The sequence below is a fragment of the Haliaeetus albicilla genome, chromosome 31, assembly GCF_947461875.1.
Source record: "Haliaeetus albicilla chromosome 31, bHalAlb1.1, whole genome shotgun sequence".
NCBI lineage: Eukaryota > Metazoa > Chordata > Aves > Accipitriformes > Accipitridae > Haliaeetus > Haliaeetus albicilla.
This window is the reverse complement of record NC_091513.1, coordinates 606,030-632,630: the sequence shown is the minus strand read 5'-3', so window position 1 is coordinate 632,630 and position 26,601 is coordinate 606,030. Positions and strand designations below refer to the sequence as shown.

Sequence of the window (26,601 nt, the reverse complement as noted above, 5' to 3'; positions counted from 1 at the left end):
CCCAGTAACCCCAGTGCCCCTCCAGTACACCCCACTAACCCCAGTGGCTCCCCAGTAACCCCCCCAGTGCCCCCCCCCAGTAACCTGGGTCCCCCTCCCAGTAACAGGCCAGTAACAGGCCAGTAAGCCCAGTAACGGCCCCCCCACCCCTCCCAGTAACGCCCTCCCCAGTAACACCCCCCCCCCCTCCCAGTAAGGCCCAGACATTCCAGTACTGCCCCAGTAACACTGGTGTCGTGTGTCCCCCCCCCCCCCGGTGTGTCCCTGTGACCTCCAGTAGCTCCCAGTTCCTCCCTGCAGCTTCCCAGTAAGTCCCAGTGCTTGCTGGGAGCTCCCAGTGTCCCCCTCCCAGTAACCCCCAGTAAGCCCAGTGTTCCCCCAGTAAGCCCAGTACCCCCCTGGGTAACCCCCAGTAAGCCCAGTGTCCCCCCACTAACCCCAGTGTGTCCCCAGTAACCCCCCAGTAACCTCCCAGTAACCTCCCAGTGCCCCCCCAGTAACCCCAGTGTTGCCCCAGTAAACCCCCCAGTGCCCCCCCCAGTAACCCCCAGTAAGCCCAGTGCGTCCCCAGTAACCCCAGTGCCCCCCCAGTACACCCCACTAACCCCAGTATGTCCCCAGTAACCCCAGTGTTGCCCCAGTAACCCCCAGTGCCCCCCCAGTAACCCCAGTGTTGCCCCCAGTAACCCCCCCAGTGCCTCCCCAGTAACCCCCCAGTGCCTCCCCAGTAACCCCAGTAACCCTAGTGCCTCCCCAGTAACCCCCAGTGCCCCCCCAGTATCCCTAGTGCCTCCCCCAGTAACCCCCCAGTGACTCCACCAGTAAGCCGCCAGTAGCTCCCAGTTCCTCCCTGCACCTCCACCAGTAAGCCCCAGTGCTCGCCAGTAGCTCCCAGTGACCCACCAGTAACCCCAGTGCCTCCCTGTGACCCCCAGTGACTCCACCAGTAGTTCCCAGTGCCTCCCAGTAACCTCCCCAGTACCACTCCCAGTAACTCCCAGTGCCTCCAGTTGCCTCCCAGTAACTCCCAGTGCCTCCCATTTACCCCCCAGCAACTCCCAGTACCTCCCACTGCCCCCCAGAGTCCCCCACTGCCTCCCAGTAGCTCACCAGTACCTCCCAGTAACCCCCCAGTGCATCCCCAGCACGACCCACATGACCCCCCCAGTAACTCCCAGTAGCCCCCACTGTCCCCCAGGAACTCCCAGTGCCTCCCAGTAACCCCCCGGTGACACGCCAGTGCCTTTCCCATACCCCCCAGCAACTCCCAGTCCCCCCCAGTGCCTCCCAGTACCCCCCTGGGAACCCCCCTACTTCCTCCCACTACCTCCCACTACCTCACCAGTACCTCCCAGTAACCTCCCAGTGCCTCCCCAGCACATCCCACATACCTCCCAGTAACTCCCAGTACCCCCCCAGGGACCCCCCCGAGTCCCCCACTGCCTCCCACTACTTCACCAGTACCTCACCAGTACCTCCCAGTAACACCCCAGTGCCACCACAGCGCCTCTCCCATACCCCCCAGTAATTCCCAGTCCCCCCCAGCAACTCCCAGTAACCCCCAGTAACCCCCCTAGAACCCCCCCACTGCCTCCCACTACCTCACCAGTGCCTCCCAGTAACTCCCCAGTGCCTCCCCAGCGCCCCTCCCATACCCCCCAGTAACTCCCAGTCCCCCCTGGGAACTCCCAGTCCCCCCTAGGTATTCCCTCACTGCCTCCCACCACCTCCCCAGTACCTCCCAGTGCCTCCCAGTAACCTCCCAGTGCTTCACCAGCACCTCTCAAATACCCCCCAGCAACCTCCCAGTCCCCCCCAGGAACTCCCAGTAACCCCCCCAGAGCCCCCCATTTCCTCCCATTTCCCTCCAGTGCCTCCCAGTAACGTCCCAGTACCTCCCAGTGCCTCCCAGTAACGTCCCAGTAACCCCCCAGCGCCCCCCCAGCACCTCTCAAATACCCCCCAGCAACTCCCAGTCCCCCCCAGGAACTCCCAGTAACCCCCCCAGAGCCCCCCACTTCCTCCCACCACCTCCCCAGTACCTCCCAGTGTCTCCCAGTAACCCCCCAGCGCCCCCCCCTAGCGTCTCTCCCATACCCCCCAGTAATTCCCAGTCCCCCCCAGCAACTCCCAGTAACCCCCAGTAACCCCCCTAGAAACCCCCCACTGCCTCCCACATACCTCACCAGTGCCTCCCAGTAACTCCCCAGTGCCTCCCCAGCGCCCCCCATACCCCCTTACCCCCAGCTTAACTCCCCAGTACCCCACCCTGCCCCCTGGAACTCCCAGTAACCCTCCCAGAGCCCCCCATTTCCTCCCAGTACCTCCCAGTGCCTCCCAGTAACGTCCCATTTCCTCCCAGTGCCTCCCAGTAACGCCCCAGTACCCTCCCACTGCCTCCCAGTAACGTCCCAGTAACCCCCCAGCACCTCTCCCATATCCCCCAGCAACTCCAGTCCCCCCAGGAACTCCCAGTAACCCCTCCAGTACCTCCCAGTACCTCCCAGTAACCCCCCAGCGCCCCTCCCATACCCCCCCAGCGCCTCCCAGTCCCCCCCAGCGCCTCCCAGTCCCCCCCTAGGACCCCCCCCTTCCCCCACCCACTTCCTCCACTACCTCACCAGTGCCTCCCAGTAACCCCCCAGTGCCTCCCAGCACAAGGTCCCCTCTGTCCCCTCCCTTGGCCTCGCGCCAGGGGACCCACAGCGGCGCCTTTGTCCCGGGAGGGGGCGGGGCCAAGAGGCTTAAAGGGGGCGGGGCCAAGCCCTTGGGCCACGCCCACTCGGCCACGCCCACCCCCTCCGCTACGATCGGCAGCGCCGCAGCCGAGATTGGAAAAATTTTTTTTGGGGGGGGGGGGGGCTGATTTTTTGGGGTGGGGGGGGCAGTTTGGAAGGGGGGGGGTCGGTTTGAAGGGGGTATTTGGGGGGGGCGGATTGGGGGGGGTAGTTTGGGGGGGTAAATTTGGGGGGGGCAATTTTGGGTGGGGGGAAATTGGGGGGGGATTTTGGGCGGGGGGGGAAATTGGGGGGGGAAATTTTGGGGGGGGCGGTTTTTTTGGGGGGGTAGTTTGGGCGGGGGGGATTTGGGGGGGTAAATTTGGGAGGGTGGTTTGGGGGGGTAAATTTGGGGGGGTAGTTTGGAGGGGTTTTTTTTGGGGGGGTCAGTTTTAGGGGGGTATTTGGGGGGTAGATTTGGGAGGGGGGTAGATTTGGGGGGTAGGTTTGGGGGGGCAGTTTGGGGGGGGCAAATTTGGGGGGGCAGTTGTAGGGTTTTTTGGGGGGGTCAGTTTTAGGGGGTATTTGGGGGGGTAGATTTGGGGGGGCAGATTTTCGAGGGGGGGCAGATTTGGGAGGGGGTAAATTTAGGGGGGGCAAATTTGGGGGGGGCAGATTTGAGGGGGGGCAGATTTAAAGGGGGGCAGATTTCGGGGGGGGGCATTTAGGAAGGGGAGGGGGTGGCCATGGAGGTGGGGGGGGGATGCGGGGCCCCCCCACTCCTGTTCTTTCTCTTACTGGTCGGACTGGGAGGAACTGGGGGGGTTATTCCGGGAGGGGGGGGTAGTTTTTTTTTAGGGGGGGGTATCCGGGGGGGCAAAAACTGTCCGGGGGGGTGCGACTGTGACCGAGAGGGGGCTCTTTGCCGGGGGGGGGCTGGGCTGCCCCGGGGGCTGCCCCCCCGCCTGGCTACGCTGTGAGTGACGCCCCCCCCCACCCATCAACCCCCCCCCCACCCATGGGACCCCCCCACCCTTGGGAACCCCACCAATGGGGACCCCCCCATGTGACCCCCCCCACCCATGGGACCCCCCCCCCCCCATCCATAGGACCCCCCCCATGGAACCCCCCCCCACCCATAGGACCCCCCCTATGGGACCCCCCCCATGGGACCCCCACCCATGGGACACCCCCCCCCATAGGACCCCCCCCTATGGGACCCCCCACCCATGGGACTGACCCCCCCCCCCTTGTCTGGGAAATTCATGGGATCGCCCCCTCTGGCCCCCCCCCCCACCCATGGGACCCCCCCAATGGGACTCCCCCCCACCCATAGGACCCCCCCATGGAGCCCACCCACCCATGAGACCCCCCCCCCCTTGGGACCCCCACCCATGGAACCCCCCCCCATAGGACCCCCCTATGGGACCCCCCCCGTGGGACCCCCCCCCCACCTATGGGACCCCCCCACCCATGGGACCCCCCCAAAGGGACCCCCCCCCACCCATAGGACCCCCCTATGGGACCCCCCCCCATGGGACCCCCCCCCACCTATGGGACGCCCCACCCATGGGACCCCCCCATGAGACCCCCCCACCCTTGGGACCCCCCCCATGGGACCCCCCCACCCATGGGAACCCCCCCCAGGACCCCCCCCACCCCATGGGATTCCCCCCCCCAGAAGCCCCGCCCCCCGCCGTGGGCACCCCTGACGTCATCCCGGGAAGCCCCGCCCTCCCCCTCCTCCTGCGCGGGAAGGGACTGGGACCAGTGCGGGGGTGGGACTGGGACCAGTGGGCGGGGGGGGGGGCTGGGGAGGGGGTGGGGGGGAGTATGGGGCTGGTTTTGCCCAGTTTAGCCCAGTTCAGGACTGGTTTAGCTCTGGTTTCTCCCAGTTTAGCCCAGTTCAGGACTGGTTTGGCTCTGGTTTCAACCAGTTTAGCCCAGTTCAGGACTGGTTTAGCTCTGGTTTCTCCCAGTTTAGCCCAGTTCAGGACTGGTTTGGCTCTGGTTTCAACCAGTTTAGCCCAGTTCAGGACTGGTTTAGCTCTGGTTTCTCCCAGTTTAGCCCAGTTCAGGACTGGTTTGGCTCTGGTTTCAACCAGTTTAGCCCAGTTCAGGACTGGTTTAGCTCTGGTTTCTCCCAGTTTAGCCCAGTTCAGGACTGGTTTGGCTCTGGTTTCAACCAGTTTAGCCCAGTTCAGGACTGGTTTAGCTCTGGTTTCTCCCAGTTTAGCCCAGTTCAGGACTGGTTTGGCTCTGGTTTCAACCAGTTTAGCCCAGTTCAGGACTGGTTTAGCTCTGGTTTCTCCCAGTTTAGCCCAGTTCAGGACTGGTGTGGCTCTGGTTTCAACCAGTTTAGCCCAGTTCAGGACTGGTTTGGCTCTGGTTTCTCCCAGTTTAGCCCAGTTCAGGACTGGTTTGGCTCTGGTTTCAACCAGTTTAGCCCAGTTCAGGACTGGTTTGGCTCTGGTTTCTCCCAGTTTAGCCCAGTTTAGGACTGGTTTGGCTTTGGTTTCAACCAGTTTAGGAGTGGTTTGGGCTGTTTTCTCCCAGTTTGGTACTGGTTTAGCCCAGTTTGGCCCTGGTTTCTCCCAGTTTAGGACTGCATTGGCACAGTTTAGCCCAGTTCAGGACTGGTTTGGCTCTGGTTTCAACCAGTTTAGCCCAGTTCAGGACTGGTTTAGCTCTGGTTTCTCCCAGTTTAGCCCAGTTCAGGACTGGTTTGGCTCTGGTTTCTCCCAGTTTAGCCCAGTTCAGGACTGGTTTGGCTCTGGTTTCTCCCAGTTTAGCCCAGTTTAGGACTGGTTTGGCTTTGGTTTCAACCAGTTTAGGAGTGGTTTGGGCTGTTTTCTCCCAGTTTGGTACTGGTTTAGCCCAGTTTGGCCCTGGTTTCTCCCAGTTTAGGACTGCATTGGCACAGTTTAGCCCAGTTCAGGACTGGTTTGGCTCTGGTTTCAACCAGTTTAGCCCAGTTCAGGACTGGTTTGGCTCTGGTTTCTCCCAGTTTAGCCCAGTTCAGGACTGGTTTGGCTCTGGTTTCAACCAGTTTAGGAGTGGTTTGGGCTGTTTTCTCCCAGTTTGGTACTGGTTTAGCCCAGTTTAGCCCTGGTTTCTCCCAGTTTAGGACTGCATTGGCACAGTTTAGCCCAGTTCAGGACTGGTTTAGCTCTGGTTTCTCCCAGTTTAGCCCAGTTCAGGACTGGTTTGGCTCTGGTTTCTCCCAGTTTAGGAGTGGTTTGGTTTGGGCTGTTTTCTCCCAGTTTGGTACTGGTTTAGCCCAGTTTAGCCCTGGTTTCTCCCAGTTTAGCCCAGTTCAGGACTGGTTTGGCTCTGGTTTCTCCCAGTTTAGGAGTGGTTTGGTTTGGGCTGTTTTCTCCCAGTTTGGTACTGGTTTAGCCCAGTTTAGCCCTGGTTTCTCCCAGTTTAGCCCAGTTCAGGACTGGTTTGGCTCTGGTTTCTCCCAGTTTAGGAGTGGTTTGGGCTGGTTTCTCCCAGTTTGGTACTGGTTTAGCCCAGTTTAGCCCTGGTTTCTCCCAGTTTAGCCCAGTTCAGGACTGGTTTGGCTCTGGTTTCTCCCAGTTTAGGAGTGGTTTGGGCTGGTTTCTCCCAGTTTGGTACTGGTTTAGCCCTGGTTTCTCCCAGTTTAGGGCTGCATTGGCACAGTTTAGCCCAGTTCAGGACTGGTTTAGCCCTGGTTTCTCCCAGTTCAGCCCAGTTCAGGACTGGTTTAGCTCTGGTTTCTCCCAGTTTAGGAGTGGTTTGGTTTGGGCTGTTTTCTCCCAGTTTGGTACTGGTTTAGCCCAGTTTAGCCCTGGTTTCTCCCAGTTTAGGACTGCATTGGCACAGTTTAGCCCAGTTTTGCCCCGCTTCTTCCCAGTTTAGACCAGTTCAGGATGGGTTTGGACCAGTTTGATCCTGGTTTGGTCCAGTTTAGCCCTGGTTTATCCCAGTTTATCCCAGTTTGGGACTAGCTTGGCCCAGTTTAGCCTTGGTTTCTCCCAGTTTAGAGCAGTTTGGGACTGGATTGGCCCAGTTTCACCCAGTTTGGGTTTGGCCCAGTCTGGCACTGGTTTGGACCATTTTCCCCCAGTTTAGCCCTGGTTTCTCCCAGTTCAGGATGGGTTTGGCCTGGTCTGTCACTGGTTTCTCCCAGTTTAGAGCAGTTTGGGACCGGGTTGGCCCAGTTTGAGTTTGACCCAGTCTGGCCTTGGTTTGGACCAGTTTAGCCCTGGTTTCTCCCAGTTCAGGAGTTTGGCCTGGTCTGTCACTGGTTTGGCGCAGTTTAGCCCTTGTTTCTCCCAGTTTAGCCCAGTTCAGGGCTGATTTGGCCCAGTCTGGTCTTGGTTTGGTCCAGTTTGTCTGAGTCTGGCACTGGTTTGGCCCAGTTTGGCCCAGTTTAGTTCTCGTTTCTCCCAGTTTAGACTAGCTCAGGACTGGTTTGGCCCAGCTTGGCCCTGGTCTGGCCCAGTCTGTCACTGGTTTGGCCCAGTTTGGCCCAGTTAACTCTCATTTCCCCCAGTTTAGCCCAGTTCAGGGCTGATTTGGCCCAGTTTGGTCCTGGTTTGGTCCAGTTTAGCCCAGTTCAGGAACATGTTGTCCCAGTTCGGGAACATTTTGTCCCAGTTCGGGAACATTCTGTCCTAGTTTAGCCCAATTTGGTCCTGCCCTCTCCCAGTTCAGCCCAGTTCAGAACTCTTTTTGTCCCAGTTGAGCCCAGTTCGACACCTGTTTCCCCCAGTCTGGCCCAGTTTGGCCCAGTTCAGTCCCGTTTGCAGGTCCCTGGTGCGGTGGCACATCGATGTCCTGGGCGAGGGCAGCTTCCGTGACACCCCGGCCCTGCAGCTGCTGTAAGGTCCCCAACGTGTCCCCAACGTGTCCCCAACGTGTCCCCAAGGTCCCCACCCTGTCCCATCGGTGTCCCCATGGTGTCCCCAAGGTCCCCATGGTGTCCCCAACGTGTCCCAAGGTCCCCACTGCCATCCCCGCCATGTTCCCAAGGTCCCCATGGTGTCCCCAAGGTCCCCATGGTGTCCCCACCATGTCCTCAAGGTCCCCATGGTGTCCCCAAGGTCCCCATGGTGTCCCCACCATGTCCCCAAGGTCCCCATGGTGTCCCCAAGGTCCCCACACCATCCCCAACATGTCCCCATGCCATCCCCAACGTGTCCCCAAGGTCCCCATGGTGTCCCCAAGGTCCCCACTGTCATCCCCAACATGTCCCCAAGGTTCCCATGGTGTCCCCATGGTGTCCTCAAGGTCCCCACGCCATCCCCACAATGTCCCCAAGGTCCCCATGGTGTCCCCATGGTGTCCCCAAGGTCCCCACGCCATCCCCACCATGTCCCTGAGGTCCCCATGATGTCCACATGCTGTCCCCAAGGTCCCCATGGTGTCCCCAACATGTCCCCGAGGTCCCCATGTTGTCCCCATGGTGTCCCCATGGTGTCCCCAAGGTCCCCATGCCATCTCCAATGCGTCCCCGAGGTCCCCATGGTGTCCCCAACATGTCCCCAAGGTCCCCACACCATCCCCACCATGTCCCCAAGGTCCCCATGCCATCCCTAAGGTCCCCATGGTGTCCCCACGGTGTCTCTAAGGTCCCCATGGTGTCCCCAACATGTCCCCAACGTCCCTATGCCATCCCCAGCATGCCCCTGAGGTCCCCGTGGTGTCCCCACCATGTCCCCAAGGTCCCCATGGCGTCCCCAAGGTCCCCGCTGCCATCCCCACCATGTCCCCAAGGTCCCCATGCCATCCCCAACTGTCCCCGAGGTCCCCATGGTGTCCCCATGGTGTCCCCAAGGTCCCCATGCCATCTCCAATGCATCCCCGAGGTCCCCATGGTGTCCCCATGGTGTCCCCAAGGTCCCCACACCATCCCCAACATGTCCCCAACATGTCCCCATGCCATCCCCAACGTGTCCCCAAGGTCGCCATGGTGTCCCCAAGGTCCCCATGCCATCCCCAATGCATCCCCAAGGTCCCCATGGTGTCCCAAACACGTCCCCGAGGTCCCCATGGTGTCCCCATGGTGTCCCCAAGGTCCCCACTGTCATCCCCAACATGTCCCCAAGGTTCCCATGGTGTCCCCATGGTGTCCTCAAGGTCCCCACGCCATCCCCACAATGTCCCCAAGGTCCCCATGGTGTCCCCATGGTGTCCCCAAGGTCCCCATGGTGTCCCCAACGTGTCCCAAGGTCCCCACTGCCATCCCCGCCATGTTCCCAAGGTCCCCATGGTGTCCCCACCATGTCCTCAAGGTCCCCATGGTGTCCCCATGGTGTCCCCACCATGTCCCCAAGGTCCCCATGGTGTCCCCAAGGTCCCCACACCATCCCCAACATGTCCCCATGCCATCCCCAACGTGTCCCCAAGGTCGCCATGGTGTCCCCAAGGTCCCCATGCCATCCCCAATGCATCCCCAAGGTCCCCATGGTGTCCCAAACACGTCCCCGAGGTCCCCATGGTGTCCCCATGGTGTCCCCAAGATCCCCACTGTCATCCCCAACATGTCCCCAAGGTTCCCATGGTGTCCCCATGGTGTCCCCAAGGTCCCCATGCCATCTCCAATGCGTCCCCGAGGTCCCCATGGTGTCCCCATGGTGTCCCCAAGGTCCCCACACCATCCCCAACATGTCCCCAACATGTCCCCATGCCATCCCCAACGTGTCCCCAAGGTCCCCATGGTGTCCCCAAGGTCCCCATGGTGTCCCAAACACGTCCCCGAGGTCCCCATGGTGTCCCCATGGTGTCCCCAAGGTCCCCACACCATCCCCACCATGTCCCTGAGGTCCCCATGATGTCCACATGCTGTCCCCAAGGTCCCCATGCCATCTCCAATGCGTCCTCAAGGTCCCCATGGTGTCCCCAACATGTCCCCGAGGTCCCCATGTTGTCCCCATGGTGTCCCCATTGTGTTCCCAAGGTCCCCATGCCATCCCCAACATGTCCCCAACGTCCCTATGCCATCCCCAGCATGTCCCTGAGGTCCCCATGGTGTCCCCAAGGTCCTCATGCCATCTCCAATGCATCCCTGATGTCCCCATGGTGTCCCCATGGTGTGCCCAAGGTCCCCACGCCATCCCCAACCTGTCCCCAAGGTCCCCATGGTGTCCCCATGGTGTCCCCAAGGTCCCCACACCATCCCCAACATGTCCCCAACGTGTCCCCAAGGTCCCCATGGTGTCCCCACGATGTCCCCATGATGTCCCCACGGTGTCCCCAAGGTTCCCATGGTGTCCCCACCATGTCCCCAAGGTCCCCATGGTGTCCCCAAGCCCCCCGATGGTGCCTCCAAGGGTCTCCTTAAGGTCCCCAAGGTGTCCCCAAGGCCCCCGGGGGGTCCCCGAAGTGTCCCCAAAGTCCCCCGAGATCCTCCAGGGTGTCCCCAGGGGTGGCAGTGGGGTGTCCCCACAGGTTGGTCACTGCTGGGCGCCTGGGGACCATCGGGGATGGGGCCTTTGCCGGGCTGGCGCTGCTGGAATACTTGTGAGTAGTACTGGGAGGGGACTGGGAGGCACTGGGAGGAGACTGGGAGGCACTGGGAGGGGACTGGGAGGGGACTGGGAGGGGACTGGAAGGCACTGGGAGGGGACTGGAAGGCACTGGGAAGGGACTGGGAGGGAACTGGAAGGCACTGGGAGGGGACTGGGAGGCACTGGGAAGGGACTGGGAGGGAACTGGGAGGCACTGGGAGGGGACTGGGAGGGACTGGGAGGGAACTGGGAGGCACTGGGAGGGGACTGGAAGGCACTGGGAGGGGACTGGGAGGCACTGGGAGGGGACTGGGAGGGGACTGGAAGGCACTGGGAGGGGACTGGGAGGCACTGGGAGGCTCTGGGAGGGGACTGGGAGGCACTGGGAGGAGACTGGGAGGCACTGGGAGGGGACTGGGAGGCACTGGGAAGGGACTGGGAGGGAACTGGGAGGCACTGGGAGGGGACTGGGAGGCACTGGGAGGGGACTGGGAGGGGACTGGAAGGCACTGGGAGGGGACTGGGAGGCACTGGGAGGCTCTGGGAGGGGACTGGGAGGCACTGGGAGGAGACTGGGAGGCACTGGGAGGGGACTGGGAGGCACTGGGAAGGGACTGGGAGGGAACTGGGAGGCACTGGGAGGGGACTGGGAGGCACTGGGAGGAGACTGGGAGGCACTGGGAGGGGACTGGGAGGGGACTGGGAGGGGACTGGAAGGCACTGGGAAGGGACTGGGAGGGAACTGGAAGGCACTGGGAGGGGACTGGGAGGCACTGGGAAGGGACTGGGAGGGAACTGGGAGGCACTGGGAGGGGACTGGGAGGCACTGGGAGGGGACTGGGAGGGAACTGGGAGGCACTGGGAGGGGACTGGAAGGCACTGGGAGGGGACTGGGAGGCACTGGGAGGCTCTGGGAGGGGACTGGGAGGCACTGGGAGGAGACTGGGAGGCACTGGGAAGGGACTGGGAGGGAACTGGGAGGCACTGGGAGGGGACTGGGAGGCACTGGGAAGGGACTGGGAGGGAACTGGGGAGGGACTGCAGGGGACACGGGGGGACGCTGGGCTGTACTGGGAGGCACTGGGGGGTAATGGGATGTACTGGAAGGCACTGGTGAGGGTGGCTGGGAGGCACTAGGGAGTGATTGGAGGGGACGCTGGGCTGTACTGGGAAAAACTGGGTGGGGGATGAGGGGGGCACTGGGACTGGGGGGCACTGGAAGGGATACTGGGGTGTACTGGGAGGCACTGAGGGCCACTGGGATTTACTGGGAGGCCCCGGGAGGGCCACCAGTGGGCACTGGAGTATACTGGGAGAGACTGGGGAGGGCATGGGAGGTACTGGGGGGTAAGTGGGGAGGGACTGGGCTGTACTGGGAGAAACTGGGCAGGGGATGAGGGGGGCACTGGGACTGGGGGGCACTGGAAGGGATACTGGGGTGTACTGGGAGGCACTGAGGGCCACTGGGATTTACTGGGAGGCCCCGGGAGGGCCACCAGTGGGCACTGGAGTATACTGGGAGAGACTGGGGAGGGCATGGGAGGTACTGGGGGGTAAGTGGGGAGGGACTGGGCTGTACTGGGAGAAACTGGGCAGGGGATGAGGGGGGCACTGGGACTGGGGGGCACTGGAAGGGATACTGGGGTGTACTGGAAGGCACTGAGGGCCACTGGGATTTACTGGGGAGCACTGGAAGGGACACTGGGGTGTACTGGAAGGCACTGAGGGCCACTGGGATTTACTGGGGGGCACTGGAAGGGACACTGGGGTGTACTGGGAGGGACACCAGTGGGCACTGGAGTACACTGGGAGGCAGTGGGGGCCACTGGGATTTACTGGGGGGGACACCAGTGTGCACTGGAGTATACTGGGAGGCACTGAGAGCCACTGGGATTTACTGGGAGGCCCTGGAAGGGCCAGCAGCGGGCACTGGAGTATACTGGGAGACACCGGGGGAGACTGGGGAGGGCATGGGAGGTACTGGGGGGTAAGTGGGGAGGGACTGGGCTGTACTGGGATATACTGGTGGTGGCAGAGGTGCTGGTGTCCCCAGGTTCATTGAGGACAACGAGGTGGGGACGATCGCCCCCACGGCGCTGCGGGGGCTGCGGGGGCTGCTCTACCTGTGAGTGACACTGGGACATACTGGGACATACTGGGAAGGCCCTTGGGGACACTGGGGACACACTGGGACACACTGGGACACACTGGGAAGGCCCTTGGGGACACACTGGGACACACCGGGGACACTGGGAAGGCCCTTGGGGACACTGGGGACACACTGGGGCACACTGGGACACACTGGGACACACTGGGAAGGCCCTTGGGGACACACTGGGACACACTGGGACACACTGGGAAGGCCCTTGGGGACACACTGGGACACACTGGGGACACTGGGAAGGCCCTTGGGGACACTGGGGACACACTGGGGACACACTGGGGACATTGGGGATGCCCTTGGGGTCACTGGGGATGCACTGGGACACACTGGGGACACTGGGAAGGCCCTTGGGGACACACTGGGACACACTGGGGACACTGGGAAGGCCCTTGGGGACACAGTGGAGTCACACTGGGACACACTGGGACACACTGGGACACACTGGGAAGGCCCTTGGGGACACACTGGGACACACTGGGGACACTGGGAAGGCCCTTGGGGACACTGGGGGCACACTGGGACACACTGGGGCACACTGGGACACACTGGGACACACTGGGAAGGCCCTTGGGGACACACTGGGACACACTGGGACACACTGGGACACACTGGGAAGGCCCTTGAGGACACTGGGGACACACTGGGGACACACTGGGGACATTGGGGACACACTGGGGACACTGGGGATGCACTGGGGACACACTGGGACACACTGGGGATGCCCTTGGGGACACTGGGGACACACTGGGACACACTGGGACACACTGGGGATGCCCTTGGGGACACTGGGGACACAGTGGGGACACACTGGGACACACTGGGACACACTGGGACATCCCTGGGGATACTGGGGATGCCCTTGGGGACACTGGGGACACACTGGGACACACTGGGGACACTGGGAAGGCCCTTGGGGACACTGGGGACACACTGGGACACACTGGGGACACTGGGGATGCCCTTGGGGACACTGGGGACACACTGGGATACACTGGGGACACTGGGAATGCCCTTGGGGACACTGGGGACACACTGGGACACACTGGGACACACTGGGGACACTGGGGATACCTTGGGGACACAGTGGAGTCACACTGGGACACACTGGGGATGCCCTTGGGGACACTGGGGACACACTGGGGACACACTGGGACACACTGGGACACACTGGGGACACTGGGAACAGCCCAGGGACACCCTGGGAGACACTGGGGACACACTGGGGACACACTGGGGATGCACTGGGGACACACTGGGGACACACTGGGACACACTGGGGATGCCCTTGGGGACACTGGGGACGCACTGGGGACACTGGGACACACTGGGACACACTGGGACACATTGGGACACACTGGGGATGCCCTTGGGGACACTGGGGACACACTGGGACACACTGGGGACACTGGGAATGCCCTTGGGGACACTGGGGACACACTGGGGACACACTGGGGCACACTGGGACACACTGGGACACACTGGGAAGGCCCTTGGGGACACACTGGGACACACTGGGGACACTGGGAAGGCCCTTGGGGACACTGGGGACACACTGGGGACACACTGGGGCACACTGGGACACACTGGGACACACTGGGAAGGCCCTTGGGGACACACTGGGACACACTGGGACACACTGGGAAGGCCCTTGGGGACACACTGGGACACACTGGGACACACTGGGACACACTGGGAAGGCCCTTGGGGACACTGGGGACACACTGGGACACACTGGGACACACTGGGAAGGCCCTTGGGGACACACTGGGACACACTGGGACACACTGGGACACACTGGGAAGGCCCTTGGGGACACTGGGGACACACTGGGGACATTGGGGATGCCCTTGGGGTCACTGGGGATGCACTGGGACACACTGGGGACACTGGGAACAGCCCAGGGACACCCTGGGGGACACTGGGGACACACTGGGGACACTGGGGATGCCCTTGGGGACACAGTGGAGTCACACTGGGACACACTGGGACACACTGGGAAGGCCCTTGGGGACACAGTGGAGTCACACTGGGACACACTGGGAAGGCCCTTGGGGACACTGGGGACACACTGGGACACACTGGGAAGGCCCTTGGGGACACACTGGGACACACTGGGGACACTGGGAAGGCCCTTGGGGACACTGGGGACACACTGGGGACACACTGGGGCACACTGGGACACACTGGGACACACTGGGAAGGCCCTTGGGGACACACTGGGACACACTGGGACACACTGGGACACACTGGGAAGGCCCTTGAGGACACTGGGGACACACTGGGGACACACTGGGGACATTGGGGACACACTGGGGACACTGGGGATGCACTGGGGACACACTGGGACACACTGGGGATGCCCTTGGGGACACTGGGGACACACTGGGACACACTGGGGACACTGGGACACACTGGGGACACTGGGAATGCCCTTGGGGACACTGGGGACACACTGGGACACACTGGGAAGGCCCTTGGGGATACACTGGGGCACACTGGGACACACTGGGAAGGCCCTTGGGGACACTGGGGACACACTGGGACACACTGGGAAGGCCCTTGGGGACACTGGGGACACACTGGGGCACACTGGGACACACTGGGAACAGCCCAGGGACACCCTGGGGGACACTGGGGACACTGGGGACACACTGGGACACACTGGGGACACTGGGGATGCCCTTGGGGACACTGGGGACACACTGGGACACACTGGGACACACTGGGACACACTGGGAAGGCCCTTGGGGACACTGGGGACACACTGGGACACACTGGGACACACTGGGACACACTGGGGATGCCCTTGGGGACACTGGGGACACAGTGGGGACACACTGGGACACACTGGGACACACTGGGACACACTGGGACATCCCTGGGGATACTGGGGATGCCCTTGGGGACACTGGGGACACACTGGGACACACTGGGGACACTGGGAAGGCCCTTGGGGACACTGGGGACACACTGGGACACACTGGGGACACTGGGGATGCCCTTGGGGACACTGGGGACACACTGGGATACACTGGGGACACTGGGAATGCCCTTGGGGACACTGGGGACACACTGGGACACACTGGGACACACTGGGGACACTGGGGATACCTTGGGGACACAGTGGAGTCACACTGGGACACACTGGGGATGCCCTTGGGGACACTGGGGACACACTGGGGACACACTGGGACACACTGGGACACACTGGGGACACTGGGAACAGCCCAGGGACACCCTGGGAGACACTGGGGACACACTGGGGACACACTGGGGATGCACTGGGGACACACTGGGGACACACTGGGACACACTGGGGATGCCCTTGGGGACACTGGGGACGCACTGGGGACACTGGGACACACTGGGACACACTGGGACACATTGGGACACACTGGGGATGCCCTTGGGGACACTGGGGACACACTGGGACACACTGGGGACACTGGGAATGCCCTTGGGGACACTGGGGACACACTGGGGACACACTGGGGCACACTGGGACACACTGGGACACACTGGGAAGGCCCTTGGGGACACACTGGGACACACTGGGGACACTGGGAAGGCCCTTGGGGACACTGGGGACACACTGGGGACACACTGGGGCACACTGGGACACACTGGGACACACTGGGAAGGCCCTTGGGGACACACTGGGACACACTGGGACACACTGGGAAGGCCCTTGGGGACACACTGGGACACACTGGGACACACTGGGACACACTGGGAAGGCCCTTGGGGACACTGGGGACACACTGGGACACACTGGGACACACTGGGAAGGCCCTTGGGGACACACTGGGACACACTGGGACACACTGGGACACACTGGGAAGGCCCTTGGGGACACTGGGGACACACTGGGGACATTGGGGATGCCCTTGGGGTCACTGGGGATGCACTGGGACACACTGGGGACACTGGGAACAGCCCAGGGACACCCTGGGGGACACTGGGGACACACTGGGGACACTGGGGATGCCCTTGGGGACACAGTGGAGTCACACTGGGACACACTGGGACACACTGGGAAGGCCCTTGGGGACACAGTGGAGTCACACTGGGACACACTGGGAAGGCCCTTGGGGACACTGGGGACACACTGGGACACACTGGGAAGGCCCTTGGGGACACACTGGGACACACTGGGGACACTGGGAAGGCCCTTGGGGACACTGGGGACACACTGGGGACACACTGGGGCACACTGGGACACACTGGGACACACTGGGAAGGCCCTTGGGGACACACTGGGACACACTGGGACACACTGGGACACACTGGGAAGGCCCTTGAGGACACTGGGGACACACTGGGGACACACTGGGGACATTGGGGACACACTGGGGACACTGGGGATGCACTGGGGACACACTGGGACACACTGGGGATGCCCTTGGGGACACTGGGGACACACTGGGACACACTGGGGACACTGGGACACACTGGGGACACTGGGAATGCCCTTGGGGACACTGGGGACACACTGGGACACACTGGGAAGGCCCTTGGGGATACACTGGGGCACACTGGGACACACTGGGAAGGCCCTTGGGGACACTGGGGACACACTGGGACACACTGGGAAGGCCCTTGGGGACACTGGGGACACACTGGGGCACACTGGGACACACTGGGAACAGCCCAGGGACACCCTGGGGGACACTGGGGACACTGGGGACACACTGGGACACACTGGGGACACTGGGGATGCCCTTGGGGACACTGGGGACACACTGGGACACACTGGGACACACTGGGACACACTGGGAAGGCCCTTGGGGACACTGGGGACACACTGGGACACACTGGGACACACTGGGACACACTGGGGATGCCCTTGGGGACACTGGGGACACAGTGGGGACACACTGGGACACACTGGGACACACTGGGACATCCCTGGGGATACTGGGGATGCCCTTGGGGACACTGGGGACACACTGGGACACACTGGGGACACTGGGAAGGCCCTTGGGGACACTGGGGACACACTGGGACACACTGGGGACACTGGGGATGCCCTTGGGGACACTGGGGACACACTGGGATACACTGGGGACACTGGGAATGCCCTTGGGGACACTGGGGACACACTGGGACACACTGGGACACACTGGGGACACTGGGGATACCTTGGGGACACAGTGGAGTCACACTGGGACACACTGGGGATGCCCTTGGGGACACTGGGGACACACTGGGGACACACTGGGACACACTGGGACACACTGGGGACACTGGGAACAGCCCAGGGACACCCTGGGAGACACTGGGGACACACTGGGGACACACTGGGGATGCACTGGGGACACACTGGGGACACACTGGGACACACTGGGGATGCCCTTGGGGACACTGGGGACGCACTGGGGACACTGGGACACACTGGGACACACTGGGACACATTGGGACACACTGGGGATGCCCTTGGGGACACTGGGGACACACTGGGACACACTGGGGACACTGGGAATGCCCTTGGGGACACTGGGGACACACTGGGACACACTGGGGACACTGGGAAGGCCCTTGGGGACACTGGGGACACACTGGGGACACACTGGGACACACTGGGGACACTGGGAATGCCCTTGGGGACACTGGGGACACACTGGGACACACTGAGGCACACTGGGAAGGCCCTTGGGGACACTGGGGACACAGTGGGGACACACTGGGGACACTGGGAATGCCCTTGGGGACACTGGGGACACACTGGGACACACTGGGACACACTGGGGACCCCTCAGGGACACCTCGGGGACATTAGGGCCACCCCTGGGGACGCGCTGGGCCACCTTTGGGACAACTTTGTCATACTGGGGACAGCTGGGGAGACGCTGGGCCACCTTGGGGACACTGGGGACAGCCTGGGGGGCCCCCACGGGACCCCCCCCCCACCCCCGTGTCCCCCTGTCCTGATGTCCCCGTGTCCTGATGTCCCCCTGTCCTGATGTCCCCATGTCCTGATGTCCCCGCAGGAGTTTGGCCAACAACCGGCTGGAGACGCTGCCCCGGGGTCTCTTCCAGGGGTTGGAGACGTTGACCCAGCTGTGGGTGACATGGGGACACGGGGGGGGGGTGGGGGGGGACACGAGGGACATGGGGGGGGGGGGATGTAGGGGAGGAGGGGACGTGGAGGGACATGGGGACGTGGGGGACATTGAGGACATGGGGGGATGTTGGGGCACATGGAGGACTTGGGGACATGGGGGGGACATGGAGGACATGGGGGACATTGGGGACATGGGGGATATGGGGACACGGAGGACTTGGGGACATGGGGGGACATGGAGGACATGGGGACATTGGGGATATGGAGGACACTGGGGACATGAGGGGACATTGGGGGACATGGAGGACTTGGGGACATGGGGGGACATGGAGGACATGGGGACGTTGGGGATATGGAGGACACTGGGGACATGAGGGGACATTGGGGGACATGGGTGACATGGAGGACTTGGGGACATTGAGGACATGGGGGGACATGGGGGACATGGAGGACTTGGGGACGTGGGGGGACATGGTGACAAGGGGACAGGGGGACATGGGGGGACATTGGGGGACATGGAGGACTTGGGGACGTGGGGGGACATTGGGGACATGAGGGACATTGGGGACATGGGGACATGGGGGGACATGGGGGACATGGAGGACTTGGGGACGTGGGGGGACTTGGGGACAAGGGGACAGGGGGACATGGGGGGACATCGGGGGACATGGGGACATGGAAGACTTGGGGACATGGGGGGACATTGGGGGACATGGAGGACTTGGGGACATGGGGGGACATTGGGGACATGAGGGACATTGGGGACATGGGGACATGGAGGGACTTGGGGGACATGGAGGACATGGGGGACATGGGGGATATGGAGGGACATTGGGGACATGGAGGACTTGGGGACATGGGGGACATGGAGGACATGGGGGACATGGGGACATTGGGGACATGGGGACATGGAGGACTTGGGGACGTGGGGGGACTTGGGGACAAGGGGACAGGGGGACATGGGGGGACATGGAGGGACATTGGGGACATGGGGGGACATTGGGGGACATGGAGGACTTGGGGACATGGGGGGACATTGGGGACATGAGGGACATTGGGGACATGGGGACATGGAGGGACTTGGGGGACATGGAGGACATGGAGGGACTTGGGGGACATGGAGGACATGGGGGACATGGGGGACATGGAGGACATGGGGGACATGGGGACATTGGGGACATGGGGACATGGAGGGACTTGGGGACATGGGGACAGGGGGACATGGGGGGACATGGAGGTCTTGGGGACATTGGGGACATGGGGGACATTGGGAGGACATGGAGAACGTGGGGACATGGGGACACAGGGGGACATTGGGGGGACATTGGGGACATGGAGGACTTGGGGATGTGGGTGACATGGAGAACATGGAGGACATGGGGGGACATGGGGACATGGGGGGACATTGGGGTCATGGAGGACTTGGGGACATGGGGACACAGGGGACATGGGGGACGTTGGGGGGCATGGGGGGACATATGGACGTGGGGGGACATGGGGACATATGGGGGTCATGGAGGACTTGGGGACATGGGGGGACACGGGGGGACGTGGGTGACACCGCAGCGGCCACAAGCCTTTACTGGGAGCCCCTAGGCTGTACTGGGAGCAACTGGAGCGAGCCACGGCGGGGTGGGGGCACAACCCAGGGGTGGGGGGACATGAGGGTGCTGGGGGGGGGACCCCAGCACCCACCTGAGGGTGCTGGGATTTGGGGGGGGGGACAGGGACCTGCGGGGGAACCCCTTCCAGTGCGACTGTCACCTGCGCTGGCTGATCAGCTGGTTGGGGAGCGTCACCCCCCCCGGAGAATTGGGGCGCTGCCGGGGACCCCCCCACCGGCAGGGGACCCCCCTGGCCCAGCTTCAACCCCGCGACTTCCACTGCCTCGTCTCCGGTATGGTGGCCCCCCCCCCCCCCCCCCAAATATCTGGGTGCCCCCCCAGTCCCAAACACCTGGATCCCCCCCCAGTCCCAAATATCTGGGTGCCCCCCCAATCCCAAACACCTGGATCCCCCCATCCTGGACACCTGGGTCCCCCCCCAGTCCCGAATATCTGGGTGCCCCCCCAGTCCCAGACACCTGGGTCCCCCGCCATCCCAAATATCTGGGTCCCCCCCCCAGTCCCAAATATCTGGGTGCCCCCCCAATCCCAAACACCTGGATCCCCCCATCCTGGACACCTGGGCCCCCCCCCAGTCCCGAATATCTGGGTGCCCCCCCAGTCCCAGACACCTGGGTCCCCCCCATCCCAAATATCTGGGTGCCCCCCCCCCCAGTCCCAAATATCTGGGTGCCCCCCCAATCCCAAACACCTGGATCCCCCCATCCTGGACACCTGGCCCCCCCCCCAGTCCCGAATATCTGGGTGCCCCCCCAGTCCCAGACACCTGGGTCCCCCCCCATCCCAAATATCTGGGTGCCCCCCCCCCAGTCCCAAATATCTGGGTGCCCCCCCAATCCCAAACACCTGGATCCCCCCATCCTGGACACCTGGGCCCCCCCCCAGTCCCGAATATCTGGGTGCCCCCCCAGTCCCAGACACCTGGGTCCCCCCCCATCCCAAATATCTGGGTGCCCCCCAGTCCCAAACACCTGGGTGCCCCCCCAGTCCCAAATATCTGGGTCCCCCCCAGTCCCAGACACCTGGATCCCCCCATCCTGGACACCTGGGCCCCCCCCATCCCAAATACCTGGGTGCCCCCCCAGTCCCAGACACCTGGGTGCCCCCCCAGTCCCGAATATCTGGATTCCCCCCCATCCCAAATACCTGGGTGCCCCCCAGTCCCAGACACTTGGGTCCCCCCCATCCCAAATATCTGGGTGCCCCCCCATCCCAAACACCTGGGTGCCCCCCCAGTCCCAAATATCTGGGTGCCCCCCCAGTCCCAGACACCTGGGTGCCCCCCCCCCCAGTCCCAAATATTTGGGTCCCCTCCCCTGTGTGCATGTGTGGATGGGGTGTCGGGGGACGACGACACCCAGATATTTGGGAGCTGATGGGTGTCCGGGGTGGGTGTCCCCCCGCCAGAGCTGCGCCCCTTCCAGTCGTTGCCCTTCTCCTCGCTGGCGGCCGAACCCTTCGCCCTGGGGGGGCACCCAGGGGTGGCCCTGGCCCAACCCTTCGCCGGTGCCTGCGCCCTTTTGGAGTGGGACCAGTTGGCCGGGCGATTCCGCGCCCCCACCATCATCAACGGTGAGTCCCAGTATCCCAAAAGCCGGCCCGGTATGGAGAAAAACCGAAAAAAAAAAAAAGATTTGGGAGGGAGTCCAAAAACGGTCGGGGAGGGGTCCAGAAATGAGCTGAACGACTTCGAAAATGGGCTGAGGAACCTCCAAAATGATCTGGAAGACCCCAAAAATGGTCTGAGGAACCTCAAAAATGACCTGGAGGACCCCCAAAATGGTCTGAGACACCTCAAAAATGGTCTGAGGAACCTCAAAAAATGGACCAGAGGGCCTCAAAAATGCCCTTGGGGACTCGAAACCCATGTTATCAACCCAAAAATGGCCTGGAGGACCCCAAAAATGGTCTGAGGAACCTCAAAAAATAGCATGAGCATCAAAAAATGTCCTGGGGGAGCCCAAATCCAACGCTAACACTCTAAAAAAGGCCTGGGGGACCCCAAAAATGGTCTGAGGAACCTCAAAAATGGTCTGGAAGACCCCCAAAATGGTCTGAGGAACCTCAAAAATAGTCTGAGGAACCTCCAAAAATGGCCTGGAGGTCCTCAAAAATGCCCTTGGGGACTCAAAACCCACACTGTCACCCCAAAATGGCCTAGAAGACCCCAAAAATGATCTGAGGAACCTCAAAAAATAGCATGAGCATCAAAAAATGTCCTGGGGGAGCCCAAATCCAACGCTAACACTCTAAAAAAGGCCTGGGGGACCCCAAAAATGGTCTGAGGAACCTCAAAAATGGTCTGGAAGACCCCCAAAATGGTCTGAGGAACCTCAAAAATAGTCTGAGGAACCTCCAAAAATGGCCTGGAGGTCCTCAAAAATGCCCTTGGGGACTCAAAACCCACACTGTCACCCCAAAATGGCCTAGAAGACCCCAAAAATGATCTGAGGAACCTCAAAAAGGACCTGGAGGACCCCAAAAATGGTCTGAGGAACCTAAAAAATGGGCAGGGGGTCCCAAAAATGGTCTGGTGGACCCCAAAGATGGTCTGAGGAACCTCCAAAATGACCTGGAAGACCCCCAAAATGGTCTGAGGAACCTCAAAAAATGGCCTTGAAGTCCTCAAAAATGCCCTTGGGGACTCAAAACCCACACTGTCAACCCAAAATGGCCTGGAAGACCCCCAAAATGATCTGAGGAACCTCAAAAAATGACCTTGAAGGCCCCAAAATGGTCTGAGGAACCTCAAAAAATGGCTTGGAAGTCCTCAAAAATGCCCTTGGGGACTCAAAACCCACACTCTCAACCCAAAATGGTCTGGAAGACCCCAAAAATGATCTGAGGAACCTCAAAAAATGACCTTGAAGACCCCCAAAATGGTCTGAGGAACCTCCAAAAATCGTCTGGAGGTCCTCAAAAATGCCCTTGGGGACTCTATACCCACGCTGTCACCCCAAAATGGCCTGGAGGACCCAAAAATGGTCTGAGGAACCTCAAAAAATGCCCTGGAAGACCCCCAAAATGGTCTGAGGAACCTCAAAAATGGTCTGAGAACCTCCAAAAATGCCCTGGAGGACCCCAAAAATGGTCTGAGGAACCTCAAAAATGGTCTGAGGAACCTCAAAAAATTATCTGGAAGACCCCAAAAATGGTCTGAGGAACCTCCAAAATGGTCTGAGAACCTCCAAAAATGGTCTGAGGAACCCCAAAAACGGTCTGAGGAACCTCCAAAATGGTCTGAGGAACCTCCAAAATGCCCTGGAAGACCCCCAAAATGGTCTGAGGAACCTCCAAAAATGCCCTGAAAGACCCCCAAAATGGTCTGAGGAACCTCCAAAATGGTCTGAGAACCTCCAAAAATGCCCTGGAAACCCCCCAAAAAGTTCTGAAGAACCTCCCAAAATGCCGACAAACTCCCCAAAACGCCCTTTCCCTAACGTGTCCCCCCCCCGCCGTGTCCTTGTCCCCCCCACAGGCTCGTCGCCGGTGGCCTGCCACCCCCTGCAACTGGGAGGTGCCTTGGTGGTGGTGGTGGCCCAACTGGGCGGCGGTTCGGCCGTCTGGCGCCGAGCCGGTGGTCCCGGCGCTCGTTTCGTCCGGTTGCAGGCGTTGGGCAACGGACGGTTACGACGGCCCCACGCGGTGGCCAGCGCCCGCCTCGGAGGTCACTGGTACCTCGGGGTGGCCGATAGCTCCAAAGGTGGCACCAGCACCCTCTTCCGGTGGGGGGGGCGGGGTTTTTACCCCCACCAAGCTCTCCGGCCGTGGCACCGGGACACCCACCTGGAATTTTTGGAGTTGGGCGGTCGACCGGCTTTGGTGGTCTGCAGCGGCACGCGGAGACCCTTGGTCTACCGGTGGAGCGGAGGGGTCTTCGCCCCCCACACCGATATCCCCCACGTCCCCGACGTCTACGCCGCCAAGCACTTCCGGCTGTGGGGTCACGTCTTCCTCTGCTTGACCCGTTTCTTGGGCGACGCCAAGGTGAGGGGGCGGGGCCGGGCGGGGTGGGTCTGGCATCGTTACGTGGTCACGGGGGCCCACCAGGGTCGTGGGTCTGTGGGGGTCATCGCACGTTCGTTGGGGGTCTATCATCATCACGTGGTTATGGGGGGCCACCAGCATCATGGGTCCATGGGGGTCACCACCACGAACCCAACTCTTCCCATCATGATCACAACCCAACTAACCCTTCCCAAGATGTCCACCACCCAACCCAACCCTTCCCACCATGATCACAACCCAACCAACCCTTTCCAAGACGTCCACCACCCAACCCAACCCTTCCCATGATGACTACAACCCAACCAAACCTTTTCAAGATGTCCACCACCCAACCCAACCCTTCCCATGATGATCGAACCCAACCAACCCTTTTCAAGACGTCCACCACCAAACCCAACGCTTCCCATCATGAACGAACCCAAAAAACCCTTCCCAAGATGTCCACCACCCAACCCAACCCTTCGCATGATGACTACAACCCAACCAACCCTTTTGAAGACGCCCACCACCCCCAACCCTTCCCACCACGATCTCAGCCCAACCAACCCTTTCCAAGATGTCCACCACCCAACCCAACCCTTCCCATGATGACTACAACCCAACCAACCCTTTTCAAGATGTCCACCACCCAACACAACCCTTCCCATGATGATCGAACCCAAAAAACCCTTTCCAAGATGCCCACCACCCAACCCTTCCCATCATGACTTCAACCCAACCAACCCTTTCCAAGATGTCCACCACCCAACCCAACACTTCCCATGATGACTACAACCCAACCAACCCTTTTCAAGATGCCCACCACCCAACCCAACACTTCCCATGATGACTACAACACAACCAACCCTTTCCAAGACGTCCACCACCCAACCCAACCCTTCCCACCATGATCTCAGCCCAACCAACCCTTTCCAAGACGCCCACCACCCAACCCAACCCTTCCCATGATGATCGAACCCAACCAACCCTTTCCGAGACGTCCACCACCCAACCCAACACTTCCCATGATGACTACAACCCAACCAAACCTTTTCAAGATGCCCACCACCCAACCCAACCCTTCCCACCATGATCTCAGCCCAACCAACCCTTTCCAAGACGCCCACCACCCAACCCAACCCTTCCCATGATGATCGAACCCAACCAACCCTTTCCAAGACGCCCACCACCCAACCCAACACTTCCCTACGATGACCACCACCCAACCTTCACCTTCCTGTCCTCCCCACCACCCTCACCAACCCTTCCCACCGTTCCTTGCGTCCAGGTGATGCGTTGGGAAGGTTCCATGTTCCGAGAGGTGCAGCAGGTGCCGGCGCGGGGTTCGATGGTCTTCCAACCGTTGGCGCTGGCCGGACAACGCTACGTGATCTTGGGCAACGACTACGCCCCCAGCCGCGTCTACCGCCTGGGCGCCGGTGGCCACCTGGAGCCCACCCAGGAGCTTTTGGCCGCCACGCCCCGCGCCTTCGCCCCTCTGTCCCTCGGTCACCGTCACTTTTTGGTGGCCTCCAGTTTCAAAGGGGCCACCCAGATCTACCGGCACGTCACCGTTGACTTGGGGTCTTGAGTTGACGCCCGAGCGGCACCTCGTGGGTGGAACCGGGTCCTCGAGGGGACACGGGGACGTCGAGCATCGCGTCACCGGGGACCTTTGCGGCCGGAGGGGTGCGGGGACATCGGCCACCGTGTCGCTGGGTGCTTGAAGGACACGGGGACGTCGCGTCAGCGTGGATCCGGGTGCCCGAAGGATGCGGGGACATCCACCGTCGCTTCGTTGGGGACATCAACAGTGACATCGCCGTGGAGCTGCGTGCCTGAGGGACACGGGTTGTTGGCCACCACGGGCTTGGGGACGCTGGCCACCGTGTCGCTGTGGAGGTGGCGATGTCAGCTGCCACGGCACCTCGTCCCCTGCTGGTGTCACCGGATTGTCCCCAACGACTCACGACACTCTTGGCCCTTCCCAGTGTCCCCATCCACCCAACATGGTCCCCAGCATCACCATTAGCCCCACGCCAGCCCTGTCCCCAGTGTCACCATTGGCCCCACATCACCTTGTCACCTCCTGGTGCCACCATCTACCCAATGTCCCCAAGGCCACCATCAACCTGATGCCACCATCGCCCCCACGTCACCTTGTCCCCTCCTGGTGCCACCATCAACCTGATGCCACCATCGCCCCCACGTCACCTTGTCACCTCCTGGTGCCACCATCTACCCAAGGCCACCATCAACCCGATGTCACCATCACCCCCGCGTCACCTTGTCCCCTCCTGGTGCCACCATCTACTTGACATCCCCAAGGCCACCGTCAACCCAATGCCACCATCACCCCCATGTCACCTTGTCCCCTCCTGGTGCCACCATCTACCCAATGTCCCCAAGGCCACCATCAACCTGATGCCACCATCGCCCCCACGTCACCTTGTCCCCTCCTGGTGCCACCATCTACCCAAGGCCACCCACAACCCGATGCCACCATCGCCCCACGTCACCTTGTCCCCTCCTGGTGCCACCATCTACCCGATGTCCTCAGGGGCAC

At 61.7% G+C, this 26,601-nt stretch overlaps 2 protein-coding genes across 2 annotated transcripts; one reads left to right on the top strand and one right to left on the bottom strand.

Annotated features, from left to right (window-relative positions):
- The first annotated feature begins 3,463 nt into the window (after positions 1–3,463).
- Positions 3,464–26,541, top strand: LOC138683114 (leucine-rich repeat LGI family member 4-like). Its single transcript, XM_069774640.1, has 9 exons — positions 3,464–3,693; positions 7,496–7,567; positions 10,137–10,208; positions 12,249–12,320; positions 18,350–18,421; positions 20,151–20,320; positions 21,456–21,620; positions 23,527–24,035; positions 25,324–26,541. Exons 1-9 carry the CDS (start codon positions 3,464–3,466, stop codon positions 25,624–25,626), a joined length of 1,665 nt encoding a protein of 554 aa, XP_069630741.1. The 3' UTR covers positions 25,627–26,541.
- Positions 12,372–15,085, bottom strand: LOC138683096 (keratin-associated protein 10-1-like; the record flags this gene model as incomplete). The annotated part of the gene is made up of 7 exons (XM_069774620.1): positions 12,372–12,444; positions 12,476–12,549; positions 13,700–13,713; positions 13,798–13,870; positions 13,913–14,111; positions 14,462–14,552; positions 15,052–15,085. Coding segments are annotated over 7 exons (558 nt in total), but the record flags the coding sequence as incomplete, so codon positions are not given.
- Positions 26,542–26,601: the final 60 nt, after the last annotated feature.